At 37.5% G+C, this 14,368-nt stretch overlaps 1 protein-coding gene across 1 annotated transcript in view; it reads left to right on the forward strand.

Moving 5' to 3' along the window:
* The window catches only part of HERPUD2 (HERPUD family member 2), a 48,604-nt gene extending 39,989 nt beyond the window's left edge, over positions 1–8,615 (forward strand). The window contains exons 6-9 of the mRNA XM_036863625.1: positions 3,462–3,584; positions 6,158–6,481; positions 7,183–7,300; positions 7,758–8,615. Of these exons, the coding sequence (XP_036719520.1) occupies positions 3,462–3,584; positions 6,158–6,481; positions 7,183–7,300; positions 7,758–7,919 (727 nt within the window). The 3' untranslated portion in view covers positions 7,920–8,615. The remainder of the gene's footprint in view (positions 1–3,461; positions 3,585–6,157; positions 6,482–7,182; positions 7,301–7,757) is intronic.
* Positions 8,616–14,368: the final 5,753 nt, after the last annotated feature.

Consider the following 14,368-nt stretch of genomic DNA (forward strand, 5'->3'; position numbering starts at 1 on the left):
TTGCTTTTTAACAAAATATCACATAACAATATACAGGAGGTCATTCTGTGGGAGGATATGGAGATTTTCATTCCTTTTTACATCTGCATACCAATTCACTGACTGCATAAATTGTGAAATCCACTCTCCTATTGATGAATATTTGAGTTACTTTCCGTCTTTACTGTTACAGATAGTGTTGTAATGAATAGCTTTGTGCGTATATCATTTCAGATTTTTGCCATTTATATTTAGGATAGACTCCTAGAAGTAGAAGTAGGTCAAAGTAGATAGATGAGAGAATAAATACCTTCATAGGACTGGAATTAAAAACAGGTGATTTCAGGCTTCCCTGGTGGCACAGTGGTTGAGAGTCTGCCTGCCAATGCAGGGGACATGGGTTCGGGCCCTGGTCTGGGAGGATCCCACATGCCGCGGAGCAACTAGGCCCTTGAGCCACAACTACTGAGCCTGCGCGTCTGGAGCCTGTGCTCCGCAACAAGAGAGGCTGTGATAGTGAGAGGCCCGTGCACCGTGATGAAGAGTGGCCCCGGCGAGCGGGGAAAGCCCTCGCACAGAAATGAAGACCCAACACAGCCAAAAATAAATAAATTTAAAAAAAAAACAAAAAAAAACCCAGGTGATTTCAGCATGCTGATAAGTGCTATGATAAGGTTCTCTCTTTTTAATCATGAGCTACTGTCCTTGTTTTCAGTTTCTCTCTGTTATTAGGGGAAAGGAGGCTGGGAGTGGGAGTAGGTTGAGTGTGTGGTTCCTAAGAGGGATGAGTACGTACAAAGGCTTAAAAGGGCAGACATGTGAAAATTTTTTCCATAGTTCATATTTCTTCAAGCTAATTCTCAGGAGCAGAATTACTTGGGCAGTTGAGTATAAGTGAACATTTTTAAAGGTATTTAATTTTATGAAATTGTTTTTTAAAGCCTTATTCCAGTTTATCCTCCTGGCGATGAAAGAGTTGGGTTTCACTTGTACCCCTTGCCAACACTGGATATTGGCAGATAAAAAAATCCCTATCTTTATTTTATTTGCATTTATTTGGTGTCCTAATGATTATTTCCATTTCTATGAGTTCTTTATTTAGAAAAGATATTAACTAATATTTATTGCAAATGTTTTTTTCTAAGCTCAGTGTCTTTAAATTTTATGTTGTCAAATACGTTATCTTTTTTGTGCTTTCTTCTATTGCTTATAAGTTAGGAAAGTCTTCCTCCTTCCATAGTTTTGGTAAATAGTCAATTCTAATTGCATCTAGAGTTTCTGTGGTTTAACTCAATACTTTATTTTAGTCTACTTGAAACTCATTTGAAACTACTTGAAACTCATTTGAATATGGAATGAGGTGAACCTTTAAACTCCCTTCCCCCAACCACCAATTTGGTCATCACTTTAACCAGCTCCAAATAATAATTCTCTATTGTGTTATTTAATGATGCATCCTCTAGAATATATTAAATTCTTATGTAATATGTTTCACTACTCTATTATTATGTGCTTTAACAGTAACTTTATAATTTCATATCAAATAAACTCTTTTTTCTTGTTTTCTGTAGAGTACCAAATATATAACATCTTGTCTGAAGGATAATTAACACAATGGAAAGTTGTAGTATACCAACCTGGGCCTGGAATGTACCTTAGCAATTATACAGTCCAGTAGTTTTTAACTTATTGGTGAGAAAGGGAAGAAGCATCTAGGGGAATTTATTAATTTATTTTCTTGACAACATAGTTTCAATAATCACATGTATGTTTTTGGCTGCAGGAAGGTGAGGTGGGAAGCTATAGTAATTTTTTCTAAGTGATTGTTAGTGGCCTTTTCTTCCCTTGACCTTTAAAAACACTGACAAAGTCCAGCCTTGACATTTAACAATTGAAGTAATGGACTTGTGTGAGGTTATATTTCCTCTTAGTGGTAGAGATTGGTTGAGTTCTACTTTTAGGGGGATGAGTTTTTTCTTAGTTGGAAATACTAAGAAAATTTAAATATATACCTAGATACAGACTCATATTGTGGCTAATACTTGATTTAGATAGTTTTCATTTTGCTCAGATGCATCAGTTCACTGGGGGAAATGCTAACAGCATTTATACAAATGCCAAAAACATTTATATAAATGTTTTATAATACGTCTCTGCTCCAGTGGTATGGCTTTCTCTCCAGATTTGATCACTAATTGATATCTTTTTAAATGTATAGGTGGGGTAAGGTTCTTTTCCTCTTCTTATACAGGACTTGTTTATCAAGAGCTGGGAGGAACTCTCATGGAGGATTCTCTGCTTTTCCTTCTTCATTCAGTATGTGGGAAAGCTTGGGAAGTAGTGGGGAGGGCTGCATTCAGGAGGCAGGAGGATCTTCTGAGGATGGGAGCCACTGTATGGCTCCTATTATTCCTCCAAGGATGAGGAAATTTCAGGTTACATGCAGGAGAGCTGATGCCTTAATCTAGCACCAAGTTGCCTTCAGTACCGTTTGTTGATAAGTTTTAGCCTCCCCAGCTCTTCTAAATTAGGTTTCTATAATCAATTTTTACTAATTGTATGTTAACAGTCTTTAGAGTATAAAATTAAAGTTCATGAATTTGTTAATTATTCTTGTCTCACTCTGGATAGATCAAACTAATATTAGCTAAGATAAAATTCAAGTAATGTGAAGAAAAGGAGAGTTACAAAATTCACAAATTCTGCATTTACTTATATGTTTATCCCTGTAGTTGTCTTGAGGTATGCGAATTTCTGCAAACCTCACATTACACACTTTGAAGTCATGTTCAGAGTTAGTGGTAGGGGAGAGTAAAAATAAAAATAGCTAACATTTACTGAGTACAGACTAGCAAGCCTGTGAGGAAGATTCTATTATTAGCCCCATTTTAGAGATGAGGAAACTGAGGCATAGAAAAGTTAAATGTGACCACCCACAAATTTTACTGAATTAATAGAATTTTAATCTACTTTAGGAATGCATGTATAAATATGTTCTGCTAATCTTGGTTATTTAACTAAAAAATATTTTACAGATTTTAATAATGTTCATTTTTTATTTTACAGTTGATAGGTGCTATGTTTTAAATAATATTTTATTACTAATGTAAAATATCCTTTTGCTAATTCCCCCAAGTTTAGGGTTTTGGTTCTCAAGAAGAATGTACTAAAAATGTAATGAAAGTATTTTTTGACTTCTGTGCTGAAATGAGAAGATAGCAGATGTTTAATCTGGCCACACATTTGCTTTATTTTTCCATTAAAATTGGGCTGTGATGTTACTTGTTCTGTATGCTTGGGGTCAGGGTCATCTTACATAAGCTATAATGTCTTACTTGAGGAATGCTGAAAATAAGTATTTTTCATTAAGATTTAATACGTTTTGTCAATGGATTACTTGTAGTTCAGAAATAAAAATGTAGAAAAATGCTTTCAACGTCTTCTGGAGCATTAAAAGGCATTTCTTTATTACTCTATTTCAGAAATGTAGACAACCAGCTTCCTGGGCAGGCTGTTCCGGCTGGATTCCCAGTGTATCCCGCTTTCAGCCCACTGCAGATGCTATGGTGGCAACAGATGTATGCGCATCAGTATTATATGCAATAGTAAGTTAATTTGAGTTTATTTTTTTACTCATTGTGTTATTTGCTTTATTTTCTTTTTGATTCTAAGTAAGTTGATTTGGGATTTCATTTACTGATGTGTTTCATTGGTTTTTAAAAATTATTTTAAAGTATTTGGCTAAAGGAAAAAGGGTTCACATCCTGTTCACATCAACTAAACCTATTCTCTGCTTCTCTCTCTCTCTCCCCTAATTATATTTAGCAGTATTCAGGTGCTTTCTTTAATAGAACATTTTATCTATTTAAGAGGAGAAAACTTAGGAAAGTTTCACTGAAAGGCAGCAAATCTACGTGAAGGTAGGATGTCGAATAAAAAAGGGAATAGAAAGAATCATATGTCAGGGAGGCTCATATTGATGTAGGCTCAGTTGTGGCTAATATGCTTTCTGGACTGTTGGTATTTTAGTAAGTCTTGCTTCTGATCAGCATGGAACAATCTTAGTACCAAATACAGTTTATTGGTTTTCTTTCTTCTGGACTTCCTGTGTGTTCATTTAAAATTTCTAGCTTCTCTTTAATGTTTTCCTGTCCTTGTTTCTGTGATTCTGTCATCCTCTTCATTCTTTTTCTCTTTCTGATCACTCATTTTGTGTCCTTTGCTTTTTCCCTTTTTCTAAATGGTAACATTTCTTGTTCAGTTAGGTATTTGTATACCTACCATGTGCCTTGTGATACTCAGTCTGGTAGGGAAGATAGGATTCAGTCCTGGGCCAGTCATCTTGGATTTCCTTTTTCCGTGGCCTTAGTTGTTAGCTTTCTGTGATGACTCCCGTTCTTCATCTCCTGTGCCTCCTCTTGTGTCTCCACTTAATTGTTGGAGATTTCCATAGAGAAATTTGCCTTTCCCTTAAATGCAGTATGTCTGAAATTTAACTGCACCATCCTCTTAAGTGCATTCTCCTTCTTGACTTCCTTGTCAGTGATACTGTCTCTTCTTAATCATCCTCCAAGCTCTTAACCTTAGTCAGCTTTGATTCTGGCTTCTGTTATCCCTGAATCCAACAACTTACCAAGATGAGTTAGTATGTTGTTTCTAGTTTCTGTCCTTCCCTATATCTTACTTCCAATATTTTGTGCAGATCTTTTCTAATATTAGACCCACTTTACTGCAATCGCTGTTTCTCCTTTTAGGCTCTTTACTGTATTTCATTGTACTACTGCCAGGTTAATTTGCGTAACACATAATTGAGTCTGTCATTCTCCATCCCCTAAAACATCTGATGGCTCTCTTGCCTACAGTGTGAAGTCTGTATCCTTATCCTTCCTCTAGACCTTACCCCATGAAGCTAACCTGCTTTATTAACTTCATATCCTAATGCTCTCCTGTATAACCCCTTGGCTCCAGGAAGGCTCTTTATACCTTACCTGTCGCCATAGTAATGGTTATCGTTTGAGTGACTGCTTTGTCCTTAGTATTCCACTAGATGCTTTACACCCCTTGTCTTGTTTATAACCTCAAAAGAACTGTGTAAGATAAGTGGGGCTTATCGTAGTTTGCTACTGAATCATATAATCTTATGTACATCATTTAACTTCTGAGCCTCAAGTTTTCACATTTAATGAAATAACTCACCTATGAATCAGAATGTCCATGAGATAGGAAGTGCTTTGGAAATGAAAGAACCCTCTACATATACAATGTATTAGATAACTGGCTTAAATAGGCTTTTGTAGCCTGGAAAACTTCTATTTTATTTTATTTTGCTATCTTGATTTTAAAACTTTATTGTAGAAAAATTTCAACATATAAAAAGATAGAAGAGTGAAATGAATCCCTGTGTTCTCATCACCCAGCTTTTCAACATTTATCAATTCATGACAGTCTGGTTCTACAACTTTCCCCCTTTGCTAAATAATTTAAAGCAAATTTCAGATATATTATCATTTTACCGGGAGTCTTTTACAGGAACATTTATTCTGACTTTTAAGCAATCAAATTATAAGCAAACTTCAGGACCACAGTTCTTCATAACTTGACAAGGACCTACACCAGTGTTCTCCAGATGGAGTTCCCAAAAGTCAGGATTGGGGTTGAGGGATTGTTACCTGGGATCTTGTTAATATTTTAAAATACTAATACAAATCATTTATCACTGAGAGTGGACACACAGGGTAATGATTAATGTACTTTTTTAGACAAATCTTTCAAAACACGGGTCTAAGGAACAGGTGGTGGGTGTGGGGGTCATTTATCGTCTGTAGAAGAGCAAAAGAGGCCATTAGTGAAAAGTTCTGGGAAAAGATCTGGTCATTACCTTATAATTTAGTGAAAGAGAGAAACAGTAGTGATCACATGGCTGTTCTGATCTCTTCCACCTCTCCCTGCTAACCTAGACTACCAGGCTGGGAGATCATCCTTTCCTGAGCTACTCCTGCCGTCCATGTTGGCTCCACTTTTCCACTGGAAATTATGCTTACCTAGGAAATGAGGTGCGGGAGTTGTGATATTCCATATTAGGTTTATGACAAATACATATGACTTCCCAGGAAGTTTTGAAAAATATAGTATATAAATGTTTTTTTCTTTTTAATATTTATTTTGGTGAATATTTCAGTCAAGCTGCAGTTTCAGCTCAGGCCACATCAAATGCCAACCCAGCCCAGCCTGCTGCTTCACAGCCTCTAAATCTGGCACACGTTCCCGGAGAAGAACCCCCGCCAGCTCCAAACCTAGTGGCCCAAGAAAATCGACCCATGAATGAGAATGTTCAAATGAATGCACAGGGAGGTCCAGTGCTAAACGAAGAAGACTTCAATCGAGACTGGCTAGACTGGATGTACACGTTCTCACGAGCTGCAATTCTCCTTAGCATTGTGTACTTCTATTCTTCTTTTAGTCGGTTTATCATGGTAATGGGAGCCATGCTACTGGTTTATTTGTGAGTGATATTCATTCACTTTTTGTGGTTTAATTACTTTCTAAAACTGTTCAACACGGAGTCTGGCATGTGGTAGTCTGTTGTGAATGTTGAGTGAAGGAATATGAATGTTGGCCTTCAGATATCTGGCATCAAAAGCAAAGCAGGTTATGTTACATAAGAACGTTTATCAGAATTGTCTAGAAGCAGATTTTTTCCTTTACTGTCTTTTATAAAAATTGTTAGTTCAGTTAGACATGCTCTATCAATTATTTAGAATTTGAGGTGTGTATGATGCAGTCTTGCAGAGGATATGCTTTTTAATTAATTATATTATCAATAGTAAGTCCTATAGGTATAGGTCAGATTTCTTTTCATAAGCAGACTAACTGTCCCTTGCCCCCCCCTTTTTCCCAAGAGGCAAACAAATATCTAGTTGAATTTCATTTTGAAAAATATCAAAAAATGATTTTATGACTCCTGATATGTCTTAATATCTAGCATAGAGTCAGTTAAGCTCATGATAGACTTTAGACTTAAATTGATTCCTGTTTTCCTGTCATTGTTTTGAGAGGGGTAGTTCTTGGCCTGAAGTAGGAGATTTGGTCTTTTCATTTATCATAGTTCTAATCATTTTTCTCTTGTAGGACACTAATGTTTGATAGTGTTACAAATATAAACAGTTGTGACTTATTTTCTTTTCTCTTTATTTTACTGAGCAGACACCAAGCTGGATGGTTTCCTTTTAGGCAAGAAGGAGGTCAGCAACAGGCTCCCAACAATAATGCCGAAGTCAACAATGATGCGCAGAATGCAAACAATCTAGAACTTGAAGAAATGGTATGCTAATGAGGTTTTAGTATACTTTAAATATAGATGTTTCTTCAGTACTGTATGAGACCAACATAATAAAAGACTCTTGGGGTATTCCATAGTATTGAAGAAAAGTTAACATGTAAATGTGTGGTTTCATCTAGGAGAATTTATAATACTGTCAGTCATATATTAGAATTAAGTGGAAAGAACTAATATCATTCTTCCCAAAAATAGTCTAAAAAGAAAATTATGCACACAGTGAGAATTTATTGTATTAAATTGGCAGTTATCCCTTTGAACTTGAATGAGGAATTTATCAATTTTGGATTTAATGAAGATTTCTAATGACCATGAAGTTCCACTTCCTTATTATATGCTCATATTCCTTCTTTGGGAAGAATTTAACTCTCTCCTTTTCTGTCATGAGTTAATGGTAGCTGTTCAGATCACTTAGGAATATGTTTCTTCTTTTGTTTGAAAGGAGCGTCTTATGGATGATGGGCTTGAAGATGAGAGTGGAGAAGATGCAGGTGAAGATGCCAGTGCAATTCAAAGGCCTGGATTAATGGCATCAGCTTGGTCTTTTATCACCACCTTCTTTACTTCACTAATACCAGAGGGGCCTCCCCAGGTTGCCAATTAGACCTGAAAAACTGTGCCAGTTGCAAAGGAGGGTCTGAATTTAGGAAAGTGTTTTAAATAACAGTGCAATTTCAAAAAAATTTATTACTTTCTTTTCATCATCATGTATAGAGGTGTTTTTTTTTTTCTTTAAGCTTCTCATGCATATGAATATTTTAAGCACAAATGGACTACTAAATGTGTGATTTTTTTTTTAAGATCTTAACATAGCGTAATAATATTGGTCTTCCAGGTTTTATTAATTTCAATTATGTATATTATACCAAGACAGACCTGTTTGTGTGTCTTCTTTAAAGAGCTGCTTCACATATAAATGTCTAGCTAATATCTCAGCCCTTCAGTGTATAATTTGAATACATATATCTATTTTCTGTGAATTATCCTGAAAGTTTTAAACAGAATGACCTCATAGTTTTTAACAAAGAATATTATTTACCTAAAATGTGCTAGTAGCATCTTGCCCAGCCATAAAGCAATAAACTTCTCAATAATCTTAATTTTGACATTTGAATAAATGGAAACTTTCTATTTTAAGGGCATATCCCATCGATTGGAATTAGTACCTTAAAAAAAAAGGCAGCTCTTCAATGGAATTAATAGTGATATAAAATGTTTGATATAGGCAGTACTTTTATAAAATAAGATTCTGGAAATTGCTCCCTGTAATTTTTTAAAATAAAAGGTCAATTATGGTAAACTGTCTTATGGGATATTTATTCAAACTCTTCCATAATGTACCCATTACATGCAAAATCTATGTAAATTTCAGTAGTTTTGGGGTTGCTAAAGTCTTCAAGGTCATTTTCACCTCTTTCCATTCCAGATGGATATCTTCTAGTTCTCTGGTAGTCTGAAACCTCATTAGTTTATTTAAAAATCCCTGTGAAAGTCAATTCAATATTTCTTAAGAAATGAGTAAGTTTCTTATAGGGTAGCTAATTAAAATTGAATAAGTGAGGATAGGAGAGCTTACTATGGAAGAACTTTTATCTCATGATATGTATTATAAAGTAATATATGGTACTGGTACAGTAATATATGATTAGATAATAGAACAAAATATAAAATTAAGAAGACTCCATGAATTATTCTCTAAGTTTTTTTTTTTTTTAACTTTTTTTTTAAGTTAATTAATTTATATATTTTTGGCTGTGTTGGGTCTTCGTTTCTGTGCGAGGGCTTTCTCTAGTTGTGGCAAGCGGGGGCCACTCTTCATCGCGGTGCGTGGGCCTCTCACTATCGCGGCCTCTCTTGTTGCGGAGCACAGGCTCCAGACGCGCAGGCTCAGTAGTTGTGGCTCACGGGCCTAGTTGCTCCGCGGCATGTGGGATCTTCCCAGACCAGGGCTTGAACCTGTGTCCCCTGCATTGGCAGGCAGATTCTCAACCACTGTGCCACCAGGGAAGCCCTCTCTAAGTTTTTTACTTCCAGTGTTAAAGGTGACATTTCAAGGGTAACTGGTTACCCTTTGAAAAGTAAAATTAGGTTTCTGTTTATAGATGTCAGTCGAAACATCATGATTGAATACGAGCAGTTCAACCATGAGATTACTAATAAAAAATATAGATGAATACTTATTAATATTGGGAGGAGAAAAATACCTTTATGACAGAATCCCTAAAAGAAAAGGTTGCTTATGTATATAATGTTTTGACATATAATTAAAAGGCAAACAGGAAAAAAATATTAAAACGGTAATAAGCAAGTCTTAAATTTAGCTTAAAAAAAAGACAAAATCCCAGTAGGAAATGGGCAAGGGCAATCTCTTAGTCAGCTTGGGCTGCTATGCTAAATTACTGCAGGCTGGGGGCTTAAACAACAAGCATTTATTTTCCACAGTTCTGGAGGCTGAGAAGTCCAAGACCAAGGTGCTGGCAGATTCAGTATCTGGTGAAGGCCTTCCTGGCTTGTAGGTGGCTGTCTTCATGTGTCCTCCATGGCAGAGAGTCGAAGCAAGCTCTCTGCTGTCACTTTTTACAAGGGCTCCAGCTCTGTTCACGAGGGGTCTGCCCTTATGCCCTAATTATCTCCCAAAGCTTCACCTCCTAATTGGCTGTTAAGATTTCAACATATGAATTTTGGGGGGACACAAGCATTAAGTCCATAACAGATACAAACATGGGCAATAAACATGAAAAAAAAAGTAATGTGGACAAGTTAAGACTAACAAATTGGTAAGATAATAATACTCAGTGTTGGTAAAGGTACAGAGGAATGTAAAATACTATATAGCCTTTCCAGCAAGTATCAGATTTTCAAAATGTGCACAGAATTGCTGTGTTATCCTGTTGGTCGTAGAATAAAATCAGACTCCTAAAAATGGCTTTACTACATCCTGAAAGGTTGAGTCCTTGCAACCTCTCAATCTGTGTTTCTCCTTAATACCTCTGTTCTAGCCAGGCTGGCTTTCCAATTCCGGCACTCTCCTTCCAGCCCCAGGACATTTAAAATGACAGTTCTTTTTGTTTGGAACACAGTCCCATCCTTCTTTGCCTTGTGACCACTTACTAATCATCAGCTCTTAGCTAATGGCCTTTGCACTTAGCACTGTTGGTAGTTTACATTTATTTCCTTATTTGTCCTACAAAACATGAGAGCTAAAAGGTTGGGGAGTGAATATATGCTCATTAGTGTATCCCCCATACCAGAAGAGTGCCCAGTAGTTAGTTCAGTACTGCATGAGTGATTGAAAATGTGCACACCCTTTGAATCAGAAAAGGTTTGGAAGGGTATCATGCATGTGTGATTTAGCTTTTAAGATTTTCTTTTTTTTTTTTTTTTATAAATTTATTTTTATTTATTTATTTTTGGCTGCGTTGGGTCTTTGTCGCTGCTCACAGGCTTTCTCTAGTTTTGGCGAGCAGGGGCTGCTCTTCGTTGCAGTGCACGGTCTTCTCATTGCAGTGGCTTCTCTTGTTGCGGAGCACAGGCTCTAGGAGCACAGGCTTCAGTAGTTGTGGCTCGCGGGCCCTAGAGCGCAGGCTCAGTAGTTGTGGTATGCTGACTTAGTTGCTCCGTGGCATGTGGGGTCTTCCCAAACCAGGGCTTGAACCCATGTCCCCTGCATTGGCAGGCAGATTCTTAATCACTGCACCACCAGGGAAACCCACCTTTTAAGATTTTCATTGCATTGTTTATAACAGGAAAAAATTAGGACTGACAGATGTTCAACAGGGTGAGCTATGGTATATTTGTACACTGTTTGGGTCCATAGTTAGGGATGGCTTGTTTCAGGGCTGATGCAATCATTGCATCCAGAGGGAGGGTCTGGATTTTAACCTGGGAACTAAATAAATAAACTGTCAAAGCTGGAAGAAGTGTTCCATAGGTCACATGCTAAAATAGAGCAGGTGAGTAGAGTAAGAATGCAAAGATAATTATGAGATTGATCAGTCTCCTTTCTTCTGTTGGGAGTTGGACAGGGGAGAATTGGAGCCATAGAATTCATAGAGGGGAGCATTATTGTGCGGGACACCCATCTGAAGGAAATGAGCAGGTCTCTGCATCCTAATTGTAGGTTGGAGCCTAAGGAAAACGATGCTGGTCATAGACTCCCCCTCTGAAGGGCTGTGGCTAAAGGTTCTAAGAACAGTGGAATGTGTTACTCAATTTTAATTATTTTCCCTACATTGTTAATTCCCTCATGTTAGTCTTACTTTCAGTAAGTCTTTGTCAGAAACTACAGCCCAGTGTCAGCTGTGTTTAGATGTTAAGGGAGGAGCTGTGTCCATGCTGGGGCCAGATGGTGCCTAGAGGGCAGTGGTAGCTTGGAGATGGTTTCCAGATGGCAAAAGAGCAGCACAGAAGCCCAGACACTGGTCTCTAGGCTAAATGGTGACTAGCAACAACCAGGATGGGACATAAATACTTCCCAGGACTTTTCCCATTTCTTACACATCACAATAAAGACTAGACTTTCTACAGTCAAGCAGTATAGGTGAGACGGTTTGATTTTGTTAGCTGGGTAAAAGGAAAGAATGATCTGAGGGCTGAAGAATTGGAGATATTTTCACTATAGTTTGATGCTACCACCCATCATTATTTCTAACTAGTTTCTCTGGCTCTGGCTCCATCATCACTGTTGAAATTTGGCTTTTCAAATTAAGGGAGAAGAGGCCACATTTGGAGTTTCATTAGTTTTGGAGCCCCATGGCAGTTTTTACTTCACTGAGAAAAGACTGAGGTGTGCTGATTTGTATGTCAGCTTTCTGTAAGTTTGGTGTAAATCAGACCTTAAGACCTGTTGTATCTGGAATTGTGTTGATGGATCTGCAAAACTCCACCAGGCTCTGGAATGTGGTATTCCCAACTACCAATCTTTCCTGGGAGCCCCAGTGTGGTTGGCTGACTCACCTCCCCATGTGGCATCACACGCTCTAACTGCAACCTGGGAAACTGGCTGCATGGTGGGTACAAAGCATGTTTATTATATTTTATATCTTACACATAAACAGTATTTCGGATGTTTCAGTATTTAAACATTTGAATTTAAAAAATTGTGGGGACTTCCCTGGTGGTGCAGTGGTTAAGAATCCACCTGCCAACGCAGGGGACATGGGTTTGAGCCCTGGTCCGGGAAGATCCCACATGCCGTGGAGCAGCTAAGCCCGTGTGCCACAACTACTGAAGCCTGCGCACCTAGAGCCTGTGCTCCGCAACAACAGAAGCCACCACAGTGAGAAGCCCACGCACCGCAGATAAAGCCCGTGCGAAGCAATGAAGACCCAACACAGCCATAAATAAATAAATAAATTTATAAAAAAAAGAATTGTGGTAAGAATGTTTAAAATGAGGTCCACTCTCAACAGATTTTTAAAGTGTATAATAACAGTAGCATTTAAAAACATTTAAATATTTAAAAACGAGGAATAAATGGTGATGCTTCTTAAACATAAGTGCTGTTGAGCAATGCAAGCCTTTTTTATTAAAACACTATGGAATCTTTTAAATAAAGGTTTTTCTTACAAAGAGAGCCCAGAATAATTAGGGTTTCTGGAGCTTCTCTACTGTCCAGGAGTCTTAGTAAGTAGATAGAAAGCTTTTCCCAGCACAATGAGGTCTCAGCCCTAATAGGGGGAGGGCAGCAAAAGATCTGACTCCTTCCAGAGCAAATCTTGGTGGTTACTGTCTCGCATCACACTTGGGGGATAAGCCTTGGAGGCCCCAGTCTAGGGTGTCAGTTTCATGAGTCTTCTTGCCAAAGCTTACTTCCTTGATCCTGCTGCTAAATTCTAACTCTCTTACTCCAGTTGATCTACTTTCCAAAATGAACATACTGATGCCTGCATAAACTATTTCATGTGGTACAGTAAGCCATTCCACTCAGGTATTACAAAGCCATAGGAAAGTTGGAAAAATTAAGATCTGTATAGGGTCTTTACCAGTTACCACTCCTCACAGAGGGTGCATAGGAGAGAGGCTGCCATTATGTGTTAATTTATATAATTAACAATAAAAACCATTATAATGCTTTAAAAATTGTTATTACTAACATATGAACATTTGTTATATTCCTGGCTCTGTGCTGAATACTATACCTGCATTTAAAAAAAATCCTTAAAACAATTCAAGGTAGGTGCTACTGTTACTTCCATTTTCCAGATGAGGAAACTAAGACTCAAAGAGGTTAAATAGCTCACTTAAAGTCCTATAGGTAGTAAGTGACAGAATAAAGTCTATTTTACTTCAGAACTTGAATTCCTTAAAATTAATCATTCAAATAAAGCATGTAGAGACTTTAGCTTCCAGCAATGGGTGATTAACTTGTTTTGCACCAAGCCCTCTGCTGAGAAAACCAGAAAAGTCAGAAGATAGATATCTATTAGGGCGTCAGAAAGCTATCAACAAAGCAGGGACCAATATTCCACACAGATGAGACCTACATTTGGTGCCACATTTTACCCCTAAAAGCACTTGCTAATTCAAGAACAAGTGAGAGAAGCTGAGCAAAATTTTTGATAGACTCATAGGAGACAAATATTAGAGTTCTGGCTGCAACAAGAAGAAATGTCCTTTAAACACCCTAGGCTTTTTATTCAATCCCCAAAGGGCTACCCCTTGAGTGAAGGTGAACTGGAAATGGATCTGTCCTCACAAGGACTGAAGCCCAGCCTCAAATCATCTCAGTCCCTAATTGAATGAGGCAATTGTCCCCAAACCTAGTGGACAGCCACAAGCAAAAATAAATCCCCTCTGAAGAAAGATAATATCGTGCAATTTCTCAAATTTTCTCTATAATTTTTTCAAAGTCTATTCAGCAATAAAAAGGAATAGCTAGGAATACAAAAACATAAGATTTGAACAAAAAGGAGAAAGTAAAACAGATAACCCTCAGAAAATTAAGATATTTAGCATTGAGGAGAGGAACCAAGATGGCGGAGTAGAAGGATGTGCTCTCACACCCTCTTGCGAGAACACCAGAATCACAACTAGCTGCTGGACAATCATCGA

Source organism: Balaenoptera musculus, chromosome 9, assembly GCF_009873245.2.
Source record: "Balaenoptera musculus isolate JJ_BM4_2016_0621 chromosome 9, mBalMus1.pri.v3, whole genome shotgun sequence".
In the NCBI taxonomy this organism is placed as follows: Eukaryota; Metazoa; Chordata; class Mammalia; order Artiodactyla; family Balaenopteridae; genus Balaenoptera; species Balaenoptera musculus.